At 43.8% G+C, this 27,007-nt stretch overlaps 1 protein-coding gene across 1 annotated transcript in view; it reads right to left on the reverse strand.

The window, feature by feature from the left end:
* Positions 1-25,833, reverse strand: part of LOC115099465 (acrosin-like) — an 89,122-nt gene extending 63,289 nt beyond the window's left edge. The window contains exon 1 of the mRNA XM_029617138.1: positions 25,724-25,833. Coding sequence (XP_029472998.1) covers positions 25,724-25,826 — 103 coding nt within the window. The 5' untranslated portion in view covers positions 25,827-25,833. The remainder of the gene's footprint in view (positions 1-25,723) is intronic.
* Between the last annotated feature and the right edge of the window lie 1,174 nt (positions 25,834-27,007).

The raw sequence follows: 27,007 nt of genomic DNA on the forward strand, positions 1-27,007 counted from the left end.
GTCAGGAGGAAGGAAAGGGAAAATCTAGTCAATTTGCAGAATTGTATGCCATATGGATGGCCCTCCAGAAAGGAAGTCCGGAATGCCATATCTATACAGATAGTTGGGCCATAATGAAATGATTAACACAATGGATGCCGAAATGGCACCGAGATGAATGGAAGATACATCACCGCCCAGTATGGGGTGCTGATATTTGGCAAAAAATTTGGACTGAATGCCATAAGAAAAAGGTCACTGTTTTCCATGTAGATGCGCATGTGAAAGATACTTCTTTGTCTAACTTGTACAATTCCATTGCAGATCAGCATGCTAAAATTAGAACAACAGCCCCTTGATCACATGGAAGAAAGTGGGCTCTGGAGATGGGCTCATTGCAAAAGTGGTCATTTGGGGGTGGAAGCAAGTCACAGGTGGGCGCAAACCCAAGGGATACCAGGGTCCCTATCAGATTTTCAAAATATTGCTAAACAGTGTGAATATTGTCAATTGTCCCATCCACGGTCCCCGCATGCAATCGAAAGGGGGAAAATACATCGGGGATTAACACCCGCTGCTATCTGGCAGATTGACTTCATAGGCCCCTTACGTAAGTCTCAGGGTGATATGTATATATGCACTGCAGTAAATACCTATAGTGGAGTATTAATGGGAATATCAGCCCCTGAGGCTAACCAAAAAGCGACTTTGAAATTGTTACGGGAAATGGGCCGATATTATGGAATACCCTCTCAAATACAAAGTGATAGAGGGACACACTTTACGGGACACACTGTACAGGAGTATGCCAAAGACAACTATATTGAGTGGATTTTTCATATACCCTACTACCCCCAAGCTGCGGGGTTAATAGAGCGTATGAATGGATTACTAAAAAATATGTTGCGATCCTTGACTAAATCGCATACTCTGCAGTTAGTATAGCTGTGTTTAAAAAAGGATTGGATAAGTTCTTGGAGGAGAAGTCCATTACCTGCTATTAAGTTCACTTAGAGAATAGCCACTGCCATTAGCAACAGTAACATGGAATAGACTTAGTTTTTGGGTACTTGCCAGGTTCTTATGACCTGGATTGGCCACTGTTGGAAACAGGATGCTGGGCTTGATGGACCCTTGGTCTGACCCAGTATGGCATTTTCTTATGTTCTTATGTTCAAGGGATGGAAGCAGTATTTACCGATAGCATTGCAGTTATTGAATAGTAGACCATTGAAAGAAAGCGGACGGACACCTTTTCAAAAAATGTATCAAAAATCTGAAGCAATAAGTATTACATCTTTGGAACAACGTAACATTATCTGTTGGGCGACAGTGGAGGGTAGTGTAGAATTACCAAAGCAGAATAGCTCAGATGCAGCGGGATATGACACGGACAATCCCACCGCATTAGTAATCCCTCCCCAACAATCACTTTTGTATGATATGCATTTTGGATGTAGCATCCCCAAAGGTCATTTTGGTTGGGTAAGAATTAAGTCAAGTTGGGCAAAACAGGGTCTTACAATCTTAGGAGGCATAATTGATGCAGACTATAGAGGTTCTATTTTTGTAGTGTATCATAATTTAACAAAAAGTGAAATATATATCCCAGCTCATACTAAGGTGGCCCAATTGATCATTATTAGAGATGTGAATCGTGTGCCAGATCGTCTTAACGATCAGATTTGGCTGTGAGGGGGCTCGAATCTGATCGTTAAGATATGTGAATTGGAATCGTTTCCGATTCCAATTCACATTTTTTTTAGGAGGCCCGCACCGCAAAAAAACCCAAAAAAACCCACATCCGACCCTTTAAATCGACCTCCCGACCTGACCCATCGCTAATTATTTTTTACGGAGGCCCGCGGCGCAAAAAAAAAAACAACCCACATCCGACCCTTTAAATCGACCCGACCCGACCCATCGCTAATTATTTTTTTACGGAGGCCCGCGCCGCAAAAAAAACAAAAAAAACCATCCGACCCCTTAAATCGACCCGACCCATCGCTAATTTTTTTTTACGGAGGCCCGCGCCGCAAAAAAAACCAAAAAAAACCATCCGACCCCTTAAATCGACCCCCCCCCTCCCGACCCGACCCATCGCTATTTTTTTTTTTACGGAGGCCCGCGCCGCAAAAAAAAAAAAAAATCATCCGACCCTTTAAATTGACCCCCCCCCTCCCGACCCCCCCAAAACCTTTTAAAGTTACCTGGTGGTCCAGGGGGGCCTCGGGAGACCTCGGGGAGAGATCCAGGGGGGCCTCAGGGAGAGGAGAAATCCAGGGGGGCCTCGGGGAAAGATTTCCCAGGCATCACCTGTTCTAAAAAAAAAAAAATGGCGCAGATGCCCCTTTGCCCTTACCATGTGACAGGGTATCCGTGCCATTGGCCGGCCCCTGTCACATGGTTGGAGCACTGGATGGCCGGCGCCATCTTTAAAGATGGCGCCGGCCATCTTTACTCATCAGCCCATAGTATAATATGGGCTGATGAGTAAAGATGGCGCCGGACATCCAGTGCTCCTACCATGTGACGACCGTCTTTTATAAAACTGTACATAAAATGTATTTTAATATATCTTTTCCCTCCATACCCCGGCCCACCAGGCGACGTCGGGAATGGTATGACACACTGTTGGGAAGTGCCGGTCTGGGTGTTGGTGTTCTTAACAGTATAGATGTTGAAGTGTTATCAAATAAGGTTGCCCGAGCTGGGACTGACGTAAGTACCGCTACTAACCTGATGGCGGATTGGATACCGGACAACGTAAATCTCTTTTACCAAACGCTAAATTATTTGCAAGTAGTCAGACCACCATCGGAACGTGTTTAATCAGCAGATCCACGTGATGGAGAATGTCTCTGCCTTGTTTAATTGGACTCAGATCTGATTGTAAATAATTTACCTTACTCAACAAATCCAAAATGTCCAAACCCAATTATATATCGGACATACTCCTATCTGGAAAACGCTATTTGAGCATTATGTCAAAACTTTGATCCCTTATCCTCTTGGATGGAGACCACGTCCGGAGCAAACCACATGTAGCCATTTATATTGCACTGGGTTAATTGAATGGTATCATGGAAGCAACATCACCGCATGTAAATTCATGGCGCTTCCGTTCCATGTATGGTCCCCATCAGGACCTGTCTTGGTCCAGCCGACTTTTTCCGGTAAATGGATCTTTCCCGATAATAGAACTTCTTCTTTGGACAACTGCATTCCGCTTTTATCAGGACATCTTGCTTGTCACTTCTCGCTATCTCGTACCAAGGAAGATTGTACTTTACAACACTCTACGAGTGAATGCGCCTTATGGGTATTACCAGCAGATGCGCAAGGGTTCACTGTGGTCACGCCCCAAGTAATTTGTGTTTATAATTCTTCTTTTAGCGGCTGTATTTATAACATATCGGTCTTTTCATTTAATAATGTCACTTATTACCTGCCTGCTAAAGATACATTAAATATTTCCACGACTGTTAACATATCAATTGCATTTTTGCAGATCCCCCTTCTAGACTTATGGCCTTTGCAGAGAGCCATTAACGCCTCTCATCAATTACAACAAATATTGGCTCGATTGAATAAGTCTATGGACATTGTATCACTTAGAACTTTGTTTGTGGCCGATCATCATTCTTTGACTCAAAAAATTGCTGACGATACCCACCACTCTTGGTGGGACATCTTTACAGGTCATTCCTCCACAGCCCAGAGGACGTTAAATTGGCTCCTACACCCTATTTTAATTGTGATGATTGTGTGCATACTCTGTCTGACCTGTAACTGTTATCTCACCTATCGTGTACATCGCCTATCTCAGAGAACCCCGATCAATGTTCATACTGCCTCTTATGCACACTTGTCGGAAACTTGCTGATCAAGGGGTGGAGTGTAAGGAAAATGTTGCTGCCTATACTAGATTGTGCAACAAAGACTTTGGCTGCTTGCGCCGGGGACACGCTGGCCTGATCAACCAGCCTACGCCCAAGGGAGAGATAAGTCAGGCTTTGTGGTAGCAACTGTTGGCAACGACACAGGGGTAGCAACTGTTGGCAACGACATAGTGATCAGCAACTTTCCTGACACGTATAAAAGCCGAGAGCTGGAGGGGTGGAGGGGGAGTCTTCTGACGCGCCTTCATAGACGTATGGAGTGCTGCAGCTGCTTTCCCCTCCTCACCTCGTAAGACAAAGAGACTTCTCGTGATGAAAGGCTGATGTACTCGGAGGGTGACGATTGATAACGATCCATGGACAGGTATGTGACTTTGTATATATGTATAGAACTGTAAGCTTTGAACCATGACGTCATGCAAATAAATGATATCATAGAGAACGTGTGGCAGTGCTTTTATCCTTGTTCCACACAACTGCTGTTTACTGTAACATGTAATTCCTCCTGTGGTCTGTGATGCCTGTAGTGATCCCTGTAGTGCTGGACACAGAGCTGGGTGTTCAAATAATATTTTACTGCTTCTGCAAAAGTTAAATCAATTATTCCAATTATGAATAAATGGAATTACTGCTGACTGTCTTCTTCCTGCTGTGTCTCCTCTGGCTCAGATTCCTTATATAAATCTTACCACTCCTGCTCTGAGTAGATAAGAAGTCCAGTACTTAGGAAAATATCCTACTCTGCGTGGGGCTCCATAGAACTTGGAAAAATCCTACCTGAGTCTATAGTTGTTTTGCCCTTTTATTCAGCTTGTGCTTATGTTCCCGGGCATGAAGATCCTGTTGAGGGTCTTCTGATTTCTTCACCTTCTTCCTTACAGATAATGGACCTCTCTGAAGGAGGGGTCTGATGGTAACGTTCAGAACTGTTCCCATCCAGCCCAGCTCCAGGCAAGGAGAGGTGGACAAAAATCTCTGGCCAAACAAAATCTGTCCTACGGATTCTTCTTTCTCCTAGACAGGGTTCTGACACGTCTTCAATGTCCTGGCATTTGGATCCAGGAAATTACCATCACCAAAATGACCAGGCTTCCATTCCAGTAAACTTATCAAAAATTAGCAAGACACTAACCAACATCTCTTTTTTAGCATTCAGATAGGTGGATCCACACTAGTGGGTTATGCACCTCTACCAGCAGATGGAGATGGAGCAAAGCTGAATTCACAGTATATATACCCATGCATCGGCATCAGCCTGCCAGTATTCTCTGCCTCTAGCAGATGGAGGACATGCATCTTCCTACTGGGGATTACTCAGAAAATATATAGATAGATAGATAATGAAGAAGAAATGAAGAAGGTTGATTCAACCCCTCTCCTGTGATGATACCTTATGGTCCCTCCCTCAATCAAGTTTTCCTGAGCTGATGTCTGCAGATCCCTCCATCAGATCAGTGTCTCGGTCCAGTAGCTGGTTTTCTGGCATAGACTTAGCTGTAAAATAAAAAAAAAGAAAAACAGCTGAGAGGCAAGCAGGTGAAGGAAGCTGATTGCAGTGGTAAAGGCCTTAGCCTTCTCCTCCCATAGCCAGAGACTGACTCTATACTCAACCAGGATGGGCTGAGCTCAGGTAAGGAGTTTAAAAAAATAAAAAAGAAAAGGAAGAAGAATGAGGGTTTCCATTCCCCTTCTGGTCTCCGAGCCTCAGTGTACTGATCCAATGTCCATTTCCGCCTCCGAGGGAGCTGAGGGAGTCATGACAGCTTGGCAGGTTGAGCACCTTTTCTGGCTAGGCCCCATTCTCAGGCTTTGCTTTGACACCGCATGGTAGGCTGCAGTGACGTTATTAAGTTGTCGGTCGCTTGCAGGGTCAAACAGTCCGAATGTTGTCAGACAATGCAACGACAGTGGCTTACATCGATCAACAGGGAGGAACCAGGAGTCAGCAAGTATCACAGGAAATAGCCCATCTCATGAAATGGGCGAAAGTACATCTTCAGTAGATCTCAGCCTCGCACATTGCAGGAAAAGACAATGTAGGAGCCGATTTTCTCAACAGACAGAGTCCGAATCCAGGAGAAAGGGAATGGTACAACAAAGCATTCTAGCTCATAGTGAGCCGCTGGGACATCCCATTCCTAGGCTTGTTGGTGACATCATGCAATGCAAAGGTTCCTTGCTTCTTCAGTTCCAGGAGAGATTTGAAATTTTCGGATGTTGATGCCCTCGTGCAGGAGTGGCCAGAAGACAAGTTTCTATATGCCTTTTCCCCGTGGCCCATGTTGGGCAGAATGATTCGAGGATTCAAGATTCACACGGGGTTGGTACTTCTGGTGGTGCCAGATTGGCCCAGGAGGCTGTGGTATGCAGATCTATGAAAGCTTCTGGTGGAATATCTTCTCTGATTACCGGTCCACAGAGATCTGCTACGGCAGTGGACTAGTCTTCTCAAAGATCTGACTTGATTTTGCCTTACAGTGTGGCCCTTGAGAAGGCTCAGTTGCTGAAGTGTGGGTAGGCCACTGCTGTGTTTTTTACCTTGCTTCGAGCATGAAAGTTATTCACTTCCTTAGCTTATGTTCATGTTTGGCAAATGTTTTAGGTTGGTGTGAGGAACAAGGTGTTCATTCTGGTTTGGTTAAAATCCCACTCAGTTTGATTTTTTTTCAGGATGGGTTGTATAAGGACTTGGCCCTTAATTCCTTGAAGGTTCAGGTAGCGGCTCTGACCTGTTCCAAGGTTGTATGAATGGTGAACTCTTGTCGGCCCATCCGGTTGTGGTATAGCCTTGAAAGTGATAAAGCAAGTTCGTGCCTCCTTGTGGGTGGCCGGTGCCCTTGTGGAATCTTAATCTAGTTCTGGTTTTATTGGATGGTCCCATCTTTTGATCACTGCTTAGCCTCTTCCTGAGGTTACTTATTAGAGGATGGTGATCTGTAAGTAGAGTTTCCAAACTGCAGGCTCTGACTTGCTGGGAAGCGACTCTGCGAGTGACTCCGGGAGCAGTCCAGATGCGAATTGTTCTATCCTTTTGGCTAAAGGTGGTCTCAGATTTTCATTTGAATCAATCAATTCCTTTTCGTCTCTGGGCTGGGAGAGAGAGGTGAATGAATATCTCCTGTTACGGACCTTGGGTGTCAAACGGCATATCATGAGGTATTAGAGGTTTCTAAACCTCTCAAGAAGACAGACCAGCTGTTTACACACCGGGGTGGGATTAAACAGGGTGAGTCAGCATCGCGGGCTATAATAGCCTGCTGGATTAAGAAGGTTATTATGGATGTGAATGTGGATGCTGAGCAATCATGGCCTACTCAGGTTAGTGCTCTTTCCACTAGGGCTCAGGCAGTATCATGGGCAGAGACTAGATGGTTGTCTCCTGTCGATATTTGCCGATGTGTAAGCCCGGGAGAATGCAGCCTTCAGAGTGAGGTGTTGACTGGACCATGGGCAACCTCCCGCCTTTTTCGGAAGTAGCTGGTGTGGATTAATCTGTCTGAATGCTAAGAAAAGAGAAATTAGTACTTACCTGATAATTTCCTTGTCCTTAATCCACCTTCTCGCCCTTGGCCGCTGGATGGTGGTGCTATTGCCCTCCTGAGTGGCTGTGTCTCTGGGGATTACTGGTAGCTGTCAGATCCAGTCCCTAGAATAGTGATATTATACTCCTTGTCTGACCTCAATGTTTTCCTCTTAACTGAGTGTTTGAATAGTTGTCTTAATGCTAATGATCATGTATTCTTTGGTTGTCTACAGTTGGCTTTTGCAGAGAATACTGGCAGGCTGATACTGGTGCAGGGGTATATATACTGTGATGTCAACTTTGCTCTGTCTCCATTTGCTGGTAGAGGTGCACAACCCACTGGTATGGATTAATCTGTCTTCATTAAAGAAAAAGAAATAATCAGGTAAGTAGTAATTTCTCCTTTTCTAAGCTGAGACCATACAGGCAGGGATTGCCTAGGAAGGTTTTAGGAAAAAATATACTCAGTAGGGAGAGTAGGCCTCACTCTAAAGAAAAATACTATAAGAGCACCAAGTTTTTTCCTCCTTGTTAAATGTAACTTTGCCTTATTCACCTCTCTTGTTAATTACTATTTTATTTATTGCTTCAGTTATACCCTTGTTCTATGTAAACCGATCCGATATGGTTATTACTATGAAGGTCGGTATAAAAAAGTGTTAAATAATAAATAAAATAATAAAATAACTTCCAAAAGATGAACTAAAATGTCACACCTATCCTTCTTTTAGCCCCTACTTATAGACAAAAGGTCCACCCACTACAGTTAGCCTCTGAGGGAGGTGCTGAAAAGGGGTGCTCCTTTTTTTTTTTTTTTTTTTAAATAACTAACTCCTAAATGCTGGAGTACTAGGGCCATCTAGTGGCCAACCAAGGAGGTCGCCACATCATGATTTGTTTATTTATTTCCATTGTTGATTGATTTTACTGTACTGATGTTTTATTTATTATGTATGTTTTTATTGTAAATTGCCTGGATTACCTTGTTTTACAAGTGAAATATTAGACTCAAATAAATAGACAAGTGTTGTGTCTTTAGAGAGAAACATTTGGGAGAATGTAAAAATGTACATACAGATTGCAGAATCTGCTTCAGTTGCTGCTCTTGCATTAATCAACTCTCTAGAGAGACTGTAAAACAGCTATTAAGTGTACAGAGGATGACAGAGACAAGCATGTCACCGCTGTACACTCAGATCCTTCAAAATCCTGACTATTCCTGTCTTAAAGCACAATTGAAAGTGATGAAGAAAGGAAATTACCGCATAATATAATTCCAAAATGCACTGAAGTTTGTGGAGAAGGCTATAGCAGAAGATCCCACTCTAAAATATGCTATGTTAAAATTAGCCCTAAGAGACAGCCTGACAGATCATTAAAGATGTTATACAGTCATGGCTGATCAAAGTAACAGATTACTGGTCAGTTCAGAATTCTTTGACTTATCTATCATAGAAATGGATACCTCTGTATCTGAGCTCAGAACATGTGCGGAAGCAGTAGATAACAAACCGACAGGCCGATGCAGGTAGTTGAGCAGTAAAACATTGTGCATTTGATTTCAGCGCACAGTTGTAACGCTCAGCTTAAAATATTTTTAATTCCTGATGCAGTAAGCAATGCATTGGAAATTTAAAACACGCATAAACTTTAAAATGTGCATTTGGTACAGGCCAAAATGTACATTTTAACTCAGGAAGAGAGGGGAGTCATCCCTGATAGGCCATTATCCGGGTAACTGGTGGCAGCCACTTCCACCACCACTTATATAACACTACATGACAGTGGGTAACAACTGCCAGGTAGTCAGATAACTACTGACTTGTCTGGCTATCTGGCATGGTTAGCAGCTACTTAGCCTGATAAAGTACTTACCTGACCTAGTAGTAGCAAAGTGCACCAGATATCCAGATAAATACTGATAGCTGGATAAGTACAGTATTTATCCAGCTAAGTGGCAGTGGTGGCTGCCACCACTTACCCTGATAAGTCAGTACTTACCCAGAGTGTTCCTAACTTTTTTCCCTTATTTTAACTTTTTTATTTTTTTTTTAAGTAGCGCTGCAAACTTAACTCCGGCTTTGACCCAGAAGTTAAGTTTCCAGCGCTAAAAAACGTGCGCTGGCCATATGCAGTCTCTCTGCATCAGGGAGTATTTCTTAATGACCTCATTTGCATAGGATTTCCATGCAAGAGTGCTAAGCAGTACTCCCACTGAGGGAATAGTGAATAAAACGGAAAATGTCATAATGCCTCTGTATCGCTCCATGGTGAGACCACACCTTGAATACTGTGTACAATTCTGGTCGCCGCATCTCAAAAAAGATATAATTGTGATGGAGAAGGTACAGAGAAGGGCTACCAAAATGATAAGGGGAATGGAACAACTCTCCTATGAGGAAAGACTAAAGAGGTTAGGACTTTTCAGCTTGGAGAAGAGACGACTGAGGGGGGATATGATAGAGGTGTTTAAAATCATGAGAGGTCTAGAACGGGTAGATGTGAATCGGTTATTTACTCTTTCGGATAGTAGAAAGACTAGGGGGCACTCCATGAAGTTAGCATGGGGCACATTTAAAACTAATCGGAGAAAGTTCTTTTTTACTCAACGCACAATTAGACTCTGGAATTTGTTGCCGGAGGATGTGGTTAGTGCAGTTAAAGTGTAGCCTATACACTTATGCCTCTTCTCATCATATTATTGTATTATCTAACTTGTTCAGTTATGCCTTCTATCGCTCCGGCTATCCTAGCCCTCCAGGTTAATACCCCTTGTTATATGTAACTTTCATTTCTTGTTATATGGTTGACTTTGTTATTCCCCTCATGTTATTTGTAAACCGATCTGATATGAATTTCTTTCATGAAGGTCGGTATATAAAAATGTTAAATAAATAAATAAATAAATAAATATAGCTGTGTTTAAAAAAGGATTGGATAAGTTCTTGGAGGAGAAGTCTATTACCTGCTATTAAGTTCACTTAGAGAATAGCCACTGCCATTAGCAATGGTTACATGGAATAGACTTAGTTTTTGGGTACTTGCCAGGTTCTTATGGCCTGGATTGGCCACTGTTGGAAACAGGATGCTGGGCTTGATGGACCCTTGGTCTGACCCAGTATGGCATTTTCTTATGTTCTTATGTGCGCAAACCTCCATGCTGCGTCGGCAGTAAGTTTTGCGTACAGAAAATGTGCATTGAGGTGCAGGCAGAAAAGTGCATCTGGCTGAACTCACCTTTCTGCATCAGCCTGTGACTTAACTCATTTCTTGACTAGCTTTCAAGAACTAATATTCTCTTCTTTAGGTCAGAATAGAATGAGCAAAAGATGAAGTTACCAGAAAATATAAGGGAATCATAAAAGGCATACCAATGATAGTGTGCAATGGAAAGAGGGGTGATGAGTGATCAGATTTATTCTGATCTGAGAAAAAGTATTCATTCTTGAAAACTGGTGAAGAAATATATGAAGTTAATCCAACAAAAACTTTGTACAATTTTTTTGTTACCTTTAAGGCTGTACATTCAAGTGGACTAACACAGCAGCTACCCTACTTTATCAAGGAGTAGTAGAGACAATGGGAAGAGGAGCAAATGTTTATGTGATAGAGGATATAGATGGCAGCATTGAACTAACACTCTCTACATTTATAGAATGTAACCAGACACCAAACAATAGGAGTGAAATTCCTATACCAGAGGTTGCATAGTATCATCCTCATCTAAAACTTACAGCCAGTAATATCCCATCTTTGGATAAAAATCCTCACATTCTACTTAAGAACATAAGAACATAAGGGATGGAATGGCTTCCCTATGAGGAAAGGCTAAAGAAGTTAGAGCTGTTGAGCTTGGAGAAGAAATGGCTGAGGGGGGATATGATAGAGTTCTACAAAATTATGAAAGGTCTTGAACGGGTAAATGTCATTCGGTTATTTACTCTTTTGGATAATACAAGGACTAGGGAGTACTCCATGAAGTTAGCAAGTAGTTCATTTAAAACAAATCGGAGAAAATTCTTTTTTGCTCAATACATAATTAAGCTCCGGAATTCATTGCCAGAGGATGTGGTTATGCAGTTAGTATAGCTGGGTTAAAAAAAGGTTTGGATAAGTTCCTAGAAGTCCAAAAACTGCTATTAATCAATAGGGATTAGTAGCTTGAGATCTATTCATTTAATGTTTGGGTACTTGCCAGGTACTTGTGACTTGGATTGGCCACTGTTGGACACAGGATACTGGGCTTGATGGACCCTTGGTCTGACCCAGTATGGCATATCATATGTTCTTATGTAACATGTCATACTGGGTCAGACCAAGGGTCCATTAAGCCCAGCATCCTGTTTCCAAAAGTGGCCAATCCAGGCTACAAGTACATGGCAAGTACCCAAAACTATGTATATCCCATGCCACTGATGCTAGTAATAGCAGTGGCTATTTTCTAAGTCAACTTGATTAATAGCAGGTAATGGACTTCTCCTCCAAGAACTTATCCAAATCTTTTTTAAACCCAGCTACACTAACTGCACTAACCACATCCCCTGGCAACAAATTCCAGAGTTTAATTGTGTGTTGAGTGAAAAAGAACTTTCTCCGATTAGTTTTAAATGTGCTACATACTAACTTCATGGAGTGCCCCCTAGTCCTTTTTTTTTTTTTTTAATTTATATTTTTTGAAATTATAACATTTACATAGAAATGATATAATCAAGCATTATCATAATAATTACATCTTCACTAAATTTTAAGTAAATCAAATACAATTCTAGCCCACATCTAGGAGGAAAGGGGAGAGATTTAATCTATTTCGCTACGACAATCTCTTACAATCATAATTCCCTTTTACCCTGACTCTATTTTCCTTGGGATTTATCAGAAATGAAACATTGCAAATGGGACGGGTCAAGAAAAATAAACTTGTTATTCTGAAACAATACTTGACATTTACAGGGAAATTTTAGGAAAAAACTTGCTCCCATATCTAGCACAGATTGTTTCAATAACAAGAATTGTTTCCTCCGTGCTTGTGTCGCACGGGAAACATCTGGGAAGATTTGTATTTTTTGACCACAAAAAATGTGGTCTTTATTCTGGAAATATTTAAGGAAAAACAAATCTTTCTCCCGTTTCAATCCAAAAGAAATTAATAAAGTAGACCTTGTGTTTATCAAGTCTAAGGAGTCTTCCAAAAAAGTGGATACTCCTGGACTATCCAAAACATCTATTTCACCCTCCTCTTTTTGCAAAATTTTCCTTTTTGGCAAATAATATATTTTTGAAACTGTTGGTATTTTCCCTTCATCATACAACAATACCTCCATTGCATATTTTCTATATAATTCATCTGGAGATAATAGTCTTGAAATCGGGAAATTAAGTAATCTAAGATTACTTGATCTTAACTCATTCTCCAATATTTCAATCCTATTATATGTCATCATATTATCTTTAATAGAGGATATGTTGACAGCTTGCAATTTATCTACTACTGGGTTCAAATTTGCAACTTTCGTTTCCAATTTCTCTGTTCTTATTTCTAGATTTTCAAATTTATCTTTAGTTTCCACAGAAAACGTGTGCACTTTGGATATGAACCCAGACATTTTCTTATCAATTTTTACTGAAAGTTTCCACACATCCAACAAAGTCACGTTTTCTGGTTCGGCAATTTCGCCCTCTTCATCTCTTATATCAGAAATTACTGATGGACATTTAACCTTTTTACTTTCCTTTTCAGTTGCCTCGCTACCCAGATCCAGAACATCCAGTTGAGGTAGCCGTACTGTTGGGGATGCAAGTCCACTCCCGGTCTGCATCTCACCGACTGCCAAGCTTCTCTCTTCACTTGCTGCCAATCTAGTTTCCGCTTCCAGGTGTAAGGGAGATTGTGTGGCCAAGGGGTTCTGAGAGGGGCATACAGAGGTATGACCCTCCATGATTCCACCAACAGCAGACTCCCGCATATAAACAATGTGGGAGTCCATCGGGCCACTTCTTTTTGTCACGGGGGTAGAAGGAGAGGAGGCATAGGTCTTACTTTTTCTTTTTCTACCCATAAATTTTTCCCCAGGGGCGCGCCCCTTTGGTGCGCGGCTTCGGCTGCACGCTGGCGGCTGTGCGCCGGTGTGCCCTTACTTTTATGCTGTCCCGGGGCACTCAATGATGACGTCACCAGCAGGGGATCCGCCCCTCGAAACCGGGCCTCCCCTCTCTCGACCGGGACTCAGGTGTTTCGTCTCAGTGCTACAGCAAGTAGCACGGTCAAGATCCCCAGCGAAAAGACCCTCTCTCCTCTCCTCCCCCCTAGTCCTTCTATTATCGAAAGAGTAAATAACCGATTTACATTTACCCCTTCTAGAACTCTCTTGATTTTAAACACCTCTATTATATCCCCTCTCAGCCGTCTCTTCTCCAAGCTGAACAATCCTAATCTCTTTAGTCTTTCCTCATAGGGGAGCTGTTCCATTCCCTTTATCATTTTGGTCACCCTTCTCTGTACCTTCTCTGTACCCAGTATTCAAGGTGCGGTCTCATCATAGAGCAATACAGAGGCATTATGACATTTTCCGTTTTATTCACCATTCCCTTCCAAATAGTTTCTAACATTCTGTTTGCTTTTTTGACCCCCACAGCACACTGAGCCGATGATTTCAATGTATTATCCACTATGATACCTATATCTCTTTCCTGGGTGGTAGCTCCTAATATGGAACCTAACATCGTGTAACTACAGCAAGGGTTATTTTTCCCTAAATGCATCACCTTGCACCATCCACATTAAACTTCATCTGTCATTTGGTTGCACAATTTTCCAGTCTCACAAGGTCCTCCTGCAATTAATCAAAATCTGCTTGTGATTTAACTACTCTGAATAATTTTGTATCATCTGCAAATTTGATTACCTCACTCTTCATATTCCTTTCCAGATCATTTATAAATATATTAAAAGGCATGGATCCCAGTACAGATCCCTGAGGCACTCCACTGCCCACACCCCTCGACTGAGAACATTGTCCATTTAATCCTATTCTCTGTTTCCTGTCTTTTAACCAGTTTGTAATCCATGAAAGGACATCGCCACCTATCCCATGACTTTTTACTTTCCCTAGAAGCCTCTCATGAGGAACTTTGTCAAACGCCTTCTGAAAATCCAAATACACTACATCTACCGGTTCACCTTTATCTACATGTTTATTAACCCCTTCAAAAAAGTGAAGTAGATTTGTGAGGCAAGGCTTGCCTCACTTCTGCATGGTAGAGATGTACTGAAACTACACAAGGTTTGCCAGCAGTGCAATAGTTCTCAGAATACTCCCTCTATTCAAAAATTCAGCCTTGGATAGTAGGTGATCTCTGCATTGATAGAATATGCAAACCAGACTGAATTAATGCCTTCACGCCAAGTGTGCTAGAAAAAGAATTCACAAATATTTTTTCAAGTCTTGCCCTAATCTTGTCTTCTTTAAAGAGATTCTTGGTTGTAGAGAAAAATGAGACCTAACTGAGCTTCTTTATGTTGGAGAACTGTGATGAGGGTCTTGGGTATACAGGGTGAACCTCGCCAACTTTCATTAAGCAAGGTGAAGTGAGCTAACAAGACTTTTTTTTCAGAGATTGTCATTGAAAGGAAGAAAATCAGAGGCAGAACCATAAGACTGAGAGCAGTATACGAAAAATGTATGCAGGAGGATGATAAAAAAAAGCAGAAATATGAATGGGTGGGGATCGGGCTGGGATCTTAAAGGAAGATTGGGGAAAACTCATTGTTTTCAATGAGTATTGCCTGTAAATTGCTGGGTGGCATTAGGAACCAATGTATGTCAAGCATATGTTTTAACTTGTCTTCTTGATTATTTATTTTATTTATTGGTTATTTTTCAGTTTACAATAGGTCAATCATTACATTCAATTTTAATTGAATTGGTAAATAAAAAAAACAAGGATAAACATATCTGCAATTACCACATAACAAAAAAATAAATAAAAGAAAGTATTTTTCGAAAAGCCATTCAAAAAAATGTACATAATTGCATAATATGTAGTATATAACTAAAAAATCTAATGGTAATCATATCTCCAGGAATATGTGTATAACATCTGAGATAGCTAGACAATAGCAAGGGAGAAAAAAAAAAGAAAACTTATTAATTCTGAAAACAGCTCATTTACAGCTGGTGTTTATATATATGCCTGCATTATTTAGGTTCCTACTGGAGATGAAGCAAGTGGTTCTCGTAATTCTACAAATTGTCGTAACTGATCTGGCTGGCTAAAGCTAAATGACTCAGTACCCCTTCTGATTATACATCGGCAGGGGTACCTTAACAAAAAGGAGAAACCTAAAGCTATTACTCTTTGTCTTAAATCTAAAAATTCACGCCTCTTTGTTCTGGTAATTGGCGCAAGATCTGGGAATATCTTGATATTTTGTCCACAATACATGATGGGAAATTTTTGAAAATATACTTTCATAAGGGTACTAATATCTGTTGATGAAATGAAAGAAACTATCAAGGTTTCTCTACCTAATATTTGCATATCTGAGTTTTCCAAAAAACTTGTGAGGTTAGCAGGGATAGTCAAAGCTTGAGGAGAAGTTCTTTTAACAAAAAAACAAGAATTTATTGCAAGCATATTATTGTTAGTATCGGAAAAACCAAGAACTTCTGCCAAAAACTTTTTAAAGGAAACAAAGGGAATCTCCCCTGCTATTCTAGGAAAATTTATTATCCTTATGTTTAACTGTCTAATATTGTTCTCCATTATTTCTAATCGTTTGGAGGAACCCAACTGATCTTTTACCATAGCTACACTCAAATCTTGTAAGGACTTTATTTTCTTCTCAGCTTCCCCTATTCTATTTACTACTTCAGTTGTCTGTCTTTGTATCCCTGTATATTTTTGCTGCAAATCATTGGATACTGAGTCTATTTTTCCTTCCAGTCGGTTAACAGTATCATTTAAACCGTTTACTAAATCCCAGATTGCCCCTAAAGTTACCGTCTCTGGTCTTAAATTTATTACCCGCACAGTACCTGGGTCCTCAGGTTGAGAAGAGTTTTGTCTCTCTAATTGAGGAGAAGTTTCCTCAATTTCCACTGAGTCCAACATGGAGCTTGCTCCTCCAGAAGACAACAATCATTTTACCTCTTCGGTATTTGATGTTGCTGCATCTCCATTGGTATCACGTCGGGCCGGAGGCGGTCGTATGTCAGGACTGAGAGATGCCTCCTCAACGGGTGTTACCCGTTCTCCTTCCGGGTTACCTCCAACAGACTCATTGGTACTCTCTTTCCCCAGCTGGGTCATAAAACGATCGATTTCCAATTGAAGTAGGGAGGGCAAGGGCTCTGGTGGAAACACCCTTACCTTCCCTTTTCTTTTTGGAGGCATCTCTTTAAAAAAGAAACAGGGTCGTCGGTCGTTATGAGCTGATTTGTCTGCTACTCAGCAATCAGAGATGGTGTTGGGCTCCCTTCAGTCCGTCCTAGTCCGGACTAAGCCGGACAAAGCCGTGTGCACCCCTTGGGCGCGCACGGCTTTGGCGACGCACCGGCGGTGGCAAGCACCGGAGTCGCAGCGTTTTTCAGCGTGCGGCTCCTCCCTCTCACTTCCGGATTCGGGGAGGGTGGGTGATGGTCCGGCCCTGAATCGGGGCCCAGCAATCCGGTCTCCTCAGCGATCTCTCTCAGCCGCAGCGTTTTTCAGCGTGCGGCTCCTCCCTCTCACTTCCGGATTCGGGGAGGGTGGGTGATGGTCCGGCCCTGAATCGGGGCCCAGCAAACCGGTCTCCTCAGCGATCTCTCTCAGCCGCAGCGTTTTTCAGCGTGCGGCTCCTCCCTCTCACTTCCGGATTCGGGGAGGGTGGGTGATGGTCCGGCCCTGAATCGGGGCCCAGCAATCCGGTCTCCTCAGCGATCTCTCTCAGCCGCAGCGTTTTTCAGCGTGCGGCTCCTCCCTCTCACTTCCGGATTCGGGGAGGGTGGGTGATGGTCCGGCCCTGAATCGGGGCCCAGCAATCCGGTCTCCTCAGCGATCTCTCTCAGCTGCAGCGTTTTTCAGCGTGCGGCTCCTCCCTCTCACTTCCGGATTCGGGGAGGGTGGGTGATGGTCCGGCCCTGAATCGGGGCCCAGCAATCCGGTCTCCTCTAACTTGTCTTCTTAATAAAAAAATTTAAACATATGCTCCATTTTGAAATTGCTAAAGAACGTTTGTAGCTCTGATGTAGGCAGTTTGATGTGAGCTCATTGAGAGCAGAAGCTCCGCTGTAAAACTGCTGACTTCACTATACATTTTGTAGTCCTGATGCAGCTTTGGTGCAAAACACTGCTCAACGTCAGTAGTTTTTCATTATGACAATGGTTTATCTCAGTGAGAGCAATGTGAAACAAAGGCTCAATGCAATGAACTGAGCTTTACACTGGCTGAAGTTATGGTGAGATCAATGACCTAACCTTTTCTGCAAAGAATTGAAATCTGGGCAATGTTTTTTGTTCTCTGGAAGGACAGTTTAACATTTTCCAAAAGAGTGCCTTAAACTTATTGGTCGCACTATAAAAACATGGTTATAAGAACATAAATGTGGTTTATAGTTGAATTCTGACTTTTTTATAGTTTTAATTTAAATGGTCTAGTGGTTAGGGTTTCTCATTCTTACCTAGCTGGCCTGGGTTCAATTCTTGGCACAGAACCAAGATTAAAGTTTTAATTTTGGTCATCGTATAAAATAATAAAATTGATAGTGCTTTAAAATTTATTTATAATTCACATTTTGTATTGACAATAAATTGTTTTTAATCACATAGACCAGTGATTATACAAGCTTTGAATTTTGTCTGCATGATTCCTTGCATACTCTTTGTTTGAGGTTTTCTCTTACAAATCAGCATTTGGATAAAGATTATATTGATTTGATTAGTATGGAAAGTTTCTTAGTATCGCATCCAGACAGATGAATCCAGAATCAGTGGTTTTTGCACCTCTACCAGCAGATGGAGACAGAGCAAAGCTGACATCACAGTATATTTATTTATTTATTTATTTAAAAACTTTTCTATACCGACATTCATATAACATATCACATCGGTTTACATAGAACTGGGATAACATACCTCGGTAAAAAGAGGCAAAGTTACAATGAACAGGGAGAAATAACTTGGATGTAGGAGGAGACAGAAATAAATTGAGATTAAAATAGTAAAGAGGTAAGGGGTGACTAGCTAGGGCATAATTAAACTAACTGGAAAGGCAAAAAGGAAGTCAACTGATAATCCAATGGTTTATATAAACTTAAGAAGGTAAAAGGTAAAGAAGTAGGCAATGGGATAAAGGGGAGTGACTAGGAAGGGGCGATGGAAGATTGGTAATAACGATGGGGGATCCATAATGAAGGATGTGGCTATGTGACGGCTTGTTTGAACAGCCAAGTTTTTAGTTTTTTTTTAAGTTTTGGGTGCAGTGTTCCAGGCATAGATCTGGAGGCATGGAGTTCCATAATGAAGGTCCTGCTAAGGAAAAAACACGTTCTTTGGTGGAAGTGTGGTGGAACAGCTTGGGAGATGGTATGTGGAGGGATCCTTTGTAAGCTGATCTGAAGGGTTTTTTAGATATATAGTAGCAGTGACATCAGCTTGCCAGTATTCTCCGTCTCCAGCAGATGGTGGACATGCATCTTCCCATTGGGATTGCTTCTGTAATGAACCCTGCCCGCGGGTGGCTGCGAGCAGGTCTCTTACCCTTGCTGCTTTCTCCGATGTGGCCGGACGCCACCGATATCGGGCCTCCCTCATGGCTGGTGCCCTGGATTTAGTTTGCTTCATGCGGCCCAAGGCCGCCCATTGGGTCCATCTTCACCGCGGCAAGAGCCGTGGACCGGCCTGCCTTTTCAGCATGGCTCGGAGTCGCCGACACTTGCTATCGCGGCAGGAGGCCGCCACAGACGTCCTGGTCATCTTCGCGGCCAGAGGCCGCAGTGCCCGATCTCAACTGGTGGCCGGAGCCGCCCTCGGGGCCTCCTGCAGTGGCAGGAGCCGCTGCCGTCGTCGGGGCCTGCTTCTAGGCCCAGCCCTGCTTCTTCCATGCTGACATTGCTGCAGGGCCACTGTCCACGGTCCTGCACAGCTTCCTGCTTCCTCTCTAGATGCGTGGCCATGCCTCCCTGCCAGATTTAAAGGGCCCACGGCCGGATATGCCCTGGGCCCCACCTAGAGACTGTTTCCTGTGCCAGCCCTATAAAAGGGTTGTTCCTGCATTCCAGCTTCGCCTTGCATCAGAGTTACTTCACTTCTGGAGGCTCCTGCCTGCCAGCGCTCCATCAGGTCCTTTGTGTTCTTCGTTGGAGCTCCACGTCTCGTCCGCTTCTTGTGCCATGTCTTCATCACCTGAGGTCCCCGTCCAGGTCTCCTGATGTCTCGTCGTCTGATGTCCCGCTTCCTGATGTTCTAGGTTCCTTGGTGTCCTTCTCCTGTGCTCTTGAGCTTTCTGTTCTGCCGGCACTTTGGATCTCCAGGTGACGCGTCTTCATCAATGGAGTTGCCTGCAGTGGACTGATGTCCTTTGCTCCTGAGCTGTCCTGTCCTGCCAGCCCTTGTGGTGCTCCGGATGACACTGGCTTCGTCGTCGAAGTCCCACCTCGGCTGGATTCCTTCCTGCGCTTGTCCCGCTCTCTGCGTGGTCCGTGACCAGCCTCCTCAGGCTGTGTAGGGCGCGCAGTGGGACAAGGTGGTCCGCGACCAGCCCATTGGGTCCACCCGTGAAGGTGGGCTGTGTAGGGCGCCCTGAAAGACAGTGCCAATGTCTAAACCTTCCCAGCTTCTTGTCTCGTCTGGACTTCATCAAGTTCCTCGTCTCGTCCGTGATGCCGTCGCATCAGCTTTGTTTGTCATGTCTTCGCATCAGCTCTTGTCTGTGATGCCATCGCATCAGCCCTCGTCTATGAGGTCTTTGCCTCAGTCATAGTCTCATGTATTCATGTCAAGGCCTCCGTCTGCCCTCATCCTCAGGCTGGCCTGCTGCTCCATGCCGATTCTAAGCGGCAGGTCTGAAAGGGCTTGGAACGGTCGGAGGACTGTTCACCTTCCAACATCATCTTGTTGGCTCTGGGAGCTTGCAGGCCCAGCAGAGGGTAAGACCGTGTCTCCGCCATACTGGGACATGCCGCCAACCCTCGGTTCGGTCCTGGATTCACCTGGGGTCGGGCCAAGGCCCAAGGGCACACGAAAAATCCTTCTGTAACAGCTTCAAGTTTTAGGAGAAAGAAAGAAGGAAATTTAATTCACCCTGCTCTCCTGCGGTGAATACAAATGGTCCCTTCCCCAGTTGAGAATTCCTGAGGTGATTTCCATGGTCCCACAAATGAGTGCCTTGGTCTAATAGCTGGTTTTTCAGCTAGCATGGACTCAGCTGTTGACATAGCTGAAAGGTAGCGGGTGCAGGAAGCCGAGCATGGCAGTGATGGTATATGCCCTCTCCCCCCCCCCGTAGTCGGAGACTGACTCTGTACTCAGCCGGGATGGGCTAAGCTCAGGAAAAAAAAAAAGAGGAGGGTTTTGTGTAGGGCTTCCTCCATCCTTTGGTCTCCGTGATCGGTGCAACAATCCGACATTTGTTCGCACCCCCGAGGGAGTCCAAGGGATGTGGGCAGCCTGGCGGGTTGAGCAGCCCTTAAGGGCTTTGTCCCACTCTTAGGCTTTTCTCTGGGAGCTGCGTGGTAGGCTGCAGCAGCGTTTTCACATGTTTTCCTGTACATTAGACTGCCATTATCAGAACCATCAGTTCGTGCAAGTGAGACGGCTGTGCGTCCAGTTATGATTTAGGCACGTGCTTGCCTGTACGCACAATCTGGTCTGTGTTGAGGGTGCTCATTTTTTGGGCTTCCATTAAGCACAGGGTTGTACGCTTGGATGTCCTAAATTTTGGACGTATTTTTTTTACGTCATGAATTCACCTAGACACACAACTTTCAGTCACCTGTTAAGCATACTAACAGACTGATGGCGCCTATAGCCAAGAAACCTAAGCGCCTTACCCTCTGTGCTGCCTGTCATATTCGGGCATCTCAGCCTGGTATGGCCTCTAACTTGTGCCAGTGCTGCTTAGAGGCTCAGGGAGAATTGCCTTCATCTGATTTTACTAAGCCCGGTTCTTCCTAGTCTGATGACAGTCTGTGTAAAGACGTGTCAGGAGGGGCACCTGACCTTGGAACTCCCCTAACTGGTTCCTTAGTGGAGGAAGGTAGTTCAGTGGGCTCAGGACAGGTGCCTTCTGGTTTTGGCATGGATTCTTCTGCCTTTTCTTGGGTAGAAGTTTTTCAAGGATTGCATCTTTTCTTCAGGTGCAGTCCTCGGCCCTGATCAATCTTGTCAGGTCAGAGTCACAGGTGGTGATCTCCCACACTCCTGATGCTGTGGTTAAGTGCCGAAGTACACCTAGGTCCGCAGCCGGTCTTCCCGATGGGGATCCGGATGGCACGGATGATGAAGCCAATCCTTAGTCTCTGGAGGTTGGGGAAATTCCTCCAGGATTAGAACCATATAGGACTATGTTGCAGTTCTTTCATAGAAATGAGTTACCGGCTCTGATTTCTCAGACATTAAAGATGTTGGGAGTGCTTGGGGTTGATTCCATGTCTGAGCCAAAGAAAAATCCCATCTTGGTTTCTTTGCATAAATAAAGCCTCTTGTTTTTTCTCTGTTAGGGAGGCCATTCAAGAATTGATTGATCTTGAGTGGGGTGCCCCGGAGGCTAATTTCAAAACGGGTTGAGTCCTGGAAGGCCTGTACTTTCTAGATCCAGTGATGTGAGAGCAGTTGCATTTTCCAAAAGCGGACACACTTGTGTGTGCCATCTTCAAGCGGAGTACTATCCCCATGGAGGGAAGAGTGGACTTGTAGGATGCGCACGATAGGAGGATTGAGGCCATCCTTAAGCAAGCATTTGAAGCAGTGGCAATGACCTTGCAGATAGCTTCTTGTTGTTCCCTTGTGGCTCACTCTTGTTTATTTCTCTCTCAGAAGGTCAGTGAATCTGGAGTGAATTCCAGGGCATTTATGGAACCAGCAGCCGCCTTTTTGGCAGATGCAGGCTGCAATTTGGTTCGCACCTCAGCCAGAGGGGTAGCTTCGGTAATAGCTGCCGGGCATCAGTTATGGCTGAGAAATTGGTCAGTCAATGCGACCTCCAAGGGTAACCTTACGAAGTTGCCCTTTAAAGGCTCACTCTTGTTTGGGCATGAGTTGGAGAAAATGACCAATAAGTGGGGTGAGTCCCCAGTTCCTCAGTTGCTGAAGGATAAGAAGCAGACGCCGCGCTCCTTTAACATGAGAGATTGTGCTAGGGGATCCAAGCAGTTTTGACCCTACAGAGGAGCAGCCTTTCAAGAGGACTCAACCTTTTGGTAGGTCTCAGTCCTTTTGTCCCAGACAGCCCAGACAGGGCGCAGGCTCGGGTAGCAGAACCCCCCCCCCCCCCCCCCGAGCCTCCCAATGAAGGTGTGCCGACCCAGCCCCGGGAATCTGAGACAGGGATTGCCTCTCTCTCTTTTATCACAGGTGGGTCGAAATATTGTCAGACCAGTGGGTCTTGGAGGTGATACAAGATAAGTATGTGCTTGATTTTCGCAGTGTTCCTCGGGATGTGTTTATGGTGTCTCCTTGCCACTTCCCGCAGAAGGAAACAGGGTGAGCCATTTCGTGGGCTACAATAGCTCGCTGGATTAAGAAGGTAGTCATGGCCACATACATGGATGCTGAACAGCCATTGCCTAGTCAGGTTAGGACTCATTCCACTAGGGTACAGGCAATGCCATGGGCGGAAGTGCTCAGGCAATGTCATGGGCGGAAGTTAGATTGTTGTCTTCTGTCGACATTCACCAAGCTGCGATGTGGTCTTCCTTACACAGATATTCCTGATATTACCGTCTGGATGTGCAGGCCTGGAAGAATGCAGCCTTTGCATGTACTGTTTTGACTGGACCGCAGGCAACCTCCTGCCCTATTTGGGAGTAGCTTGGGTACATCACACTGGTTCTGGATTAATCTGTAAGGATGCTAAGAAACGAGAAATTACTACTTACCTGATAATTTCATTTTCTTTAGACCAGACAGATGAATCCAGCTTCCCTCCTTTGGCTGCTGAATGATTGTGCTATGGCCCTCCTGCGTGACTACGTGTTCCAGGGGTTACTGGTAAGCTTTAATCCAGTCCCTAGACTAGTGAGCTCAGTGTTTCCTATTGGCTGAGTACTGGAATGGTTATCTGTTATTAATCATGTTTTTGTTAGTCTGTCCACAGTTGGCTTTTGCAGATAATACTGGCAGGCTGATGTCACTGCATAGGTATATATACTGTGATGTGAGCTTTCCTCCATCTTCATCTGCCGATAGAGGTGCATAATCCACTGGTTCTGGATTCATCTGTCTTGTCTAAAGAAAAGGAAATTATCAGGTAAGTAGTAATTTCTCAATTTCATTGTGTGCTACAGGTATTGTGTATCTTTACTTGCCTTTGTCTTTGTTGAGCTATTCCTCTCTCTATGCAGCCCACCATTCTTCTGGCTTTAGCTATTGTCTCGTCGCATTGCTTCGCTGCCTTCATATCGTCAGAAACTATTGCCCCCAAGGTCCCACTCCCAGTCTGTGCACGTTAGTCACATACAGCTCTTTTGGATTACCACACCCCAGATGCATGACTCTGCACTTCTTGGCATTGAATCCCAGCTGCCAAATCTTTGACCACTCTTCAAGCTTTCTTAAATCGCTTTTCATTCTCTCTACTCCTTCAGGCGTGTCCACTCTGTTGCAGATCTTATTTTTAAGAGGTCTATATTCAGACACAGTACGGATAACAAAGTTAGCCGGATAAACTTATCCGGCTAACTTTGGAGGCATATTCAATGGTGCAGCCATACTATTGCATATAGCTGGCAATCTTAGGGGGTCATTTATCAAAGTGCTATGTGTGATATGGTTTTATTGCACTTTGCAATGTTTTCAATATTTTAAGCTGCTTAGAGAGAAAGAGAGAAAGAGAGAGAGAGAGAGAGAGAGAGAGAGAGAACATAGCTGTAAGGCCCTCATACTAGGTAGGTATTTATACCTTTATATGATGCCCACTCATGAGTGCACTCTTGTGAAGATTTGATGACCTTCGGAGTGAGGAAACTCACCCAATGATGAGATTTGTGCAATGTTCTCTCAACCTAGCTTGATGTTACCCAGGTAGAGAGTCCATCAAGCTAGGTTGAGAGAACATTGCACAAATCTCATCTTTGGGTGAGTTTCCTCACTCCGAAGGTCATCACATCTTCACAAGAGTGAACTGTTCTGTTCATATGTCGCACTCTGAATGTCAAAGTGGCCCCTAACCCCTACACTAATACCTAAACCTCACCTCGAGAAGCTAGGTGGGCCTCATATAGAGGTATAAATACCTTTCTAGTATGAGGGCCTTATTGCTAGGCTCTCTCCCCCCCCCCCCCCCAGTGGTTGTAGGTAGGAATTACAATTCTGGCACTTATCACAAAGTTGAAAAAGTTATCACAGTTTGCAGTAATATCTCTGTGAAGTGCTAAGATAGTGCACTTTGCAATAAACAGCCTATTACCATAAAACATACCCCTTTTCCTATCACATGCAATATTTAGTGCATTTTGATAAATACAGGCCTTAATTAGTTACCTGGCTAACTTTAGGACAGTTCTTTGACTAGACTAGATTTAGTTGGCTAAGTCATCCAACTAACTCTGAATATCAGAGTTAGCCAGTTAACTTTGCTGGCTAACTCATTTCCTCCCAGTTACTCCCGTGGACCACACTTAACTTAACTGGCTAAATTCTAACCAGCTAACTTATTAGCCGGCTAGAATTTAGCTAGAAAGAGGTCCATATTCAAAAGTCATTTAGACAGATAACATAATAGTTATCTTTCTTAATGGCTTACCTGGCTATATTCAGCTTTTATATGGCTAAGTCTGGTTGAATCAAAGAGCTGTCCTAAAGTTAGCTGGTTAAAGTTAACTGGCTACTAATTAAGATAGTAGGCTATTTTCAGTAGGGTGGCTGCACTGTTGAATATGCCTCCAAAGTTAGCCGGATAAGTTTGGACACACGTTTTTACGCATGGCTTATTACATCAGTCCCACGGTGAATTCCTGGTTGAGAATTTGGAGGCTGTATGATAGAGCAGTGGTGCAGTCAGGAGATTCTAACTGAGTATGTAAGGCTGTGTGTATATAGCAATGACACAGACTAGCACAGTAGTCAAAAGCAAAAGTCCTGTTGTTCAGGTCCAGACCCGGCTCCAATGCAGGCCTTTACTTACGCTGTAAGTCAATGCTGTACGTCGTTGGTAGAAACATCAAAGTGAAAAGAGCGATGGGCATGAAACCTTCCATCTGTAGAGGATAGGCAGCAGATTCATCCATGAAAGCTTTCGCACAGCAATCTGCAGACCTCTGTGACCTCACTGGTCTCAGCTCCTGGAAGTGACATCACAAGGCAACATTCTTATGATAATTGTTGCTATGTTTATGTTGGTGAGCTGCTGAAAGTAACTGGGGTAGGGAAGCAAATCCTATTTACATAATTGCTCTTCAGCATCCTGAGAGATTTACCATTGTATAAAGTAGCTGCCTTAACCAGAGAGAGGAATGAGAAACAGCAGCGACAGGGCACGGAGACTGAAGAGATAGGAGGTAGAATGCTGCCTGAAATTGAAAGGGTTTTCTAGCCACTGACTTGAAGATCCACATAGAATGGAGTAAAGGGTGGAAGTGGGGGGGAGGGGGAGGGGGAGGGGGGGGCAGCACATGGGGCTATCTACAATGTCCACCCATGTTAAGCATGGTTCCTCCCACCCCCAAATTACGTTCTGGCTATAGACCTGCCTCTAAGTGTCTCAGGTGCCTAAGAACAAGACACATTTTCTATTCCACACCGCACAAAATACCTTACAGTCTTTGCTCATATGATATGTTCCATGATGAGGAAAAATCTGCCTGGGTGTAAGATGATGAATGCCCTTGAGACACATGAACAGACACGTGCAATATACCCATAATAATCAGGAAAATAACCTGGGTAATATTATTTATAATAAATTGGCAATGAATAAATTAATAAAATTAGTGTTCAAAGCCAAGCAGAAGCAGACAAAGCTGGGTGAGGGGTTGCATGGGGTGGAAGCACGGGATACATATATGGAAGAGGTGAGGTCACAAACAGAATTGAACAAGGCATGGGGCAAGCACAGTGGAAGCGAGGATAAAGACCGGTGATGTGCTTCCCATATCGCATCCGAGGACTCTCACCAGCTCTGCTCCTCACAGTGGGATGCTCTTATGTTTTTATAAAATTATTTAACAAGGGTCCTGTGCAGCCACGTTTGGAGTAGGATATTTTCATCCTCAAAAACAATATCCTAAAGTCGCCAACAGTGCAAACAAGGGCCAATAAGTTAATAAAGGGAACACGAGTTTGCATGTTGATGAAGGCTTTTCCAAACTAGGGCTAATTTACCTGAGAAAAATGATAATTTATTTTTGGGCGGGGGGAATGAAGTGTAATTTTCCTATCTAGATGTATCAATCACCCTCTAGGGATCTCA

This window comes from Rhinatrema bivittatum, chromosome 9, assembly GCF_901001135.1.
Source record: "Rhinatrema bivittatum chromosome 9, aRhiBiv1.1, whole genome shotgun sequence".
Lineage (NCBI taxonomy): Eukaryota > Metazoa > Chordata > Amphibia > Gymnophiona > Rhinatrematidae > Rhinatrema > Rhinatrema bivittatum.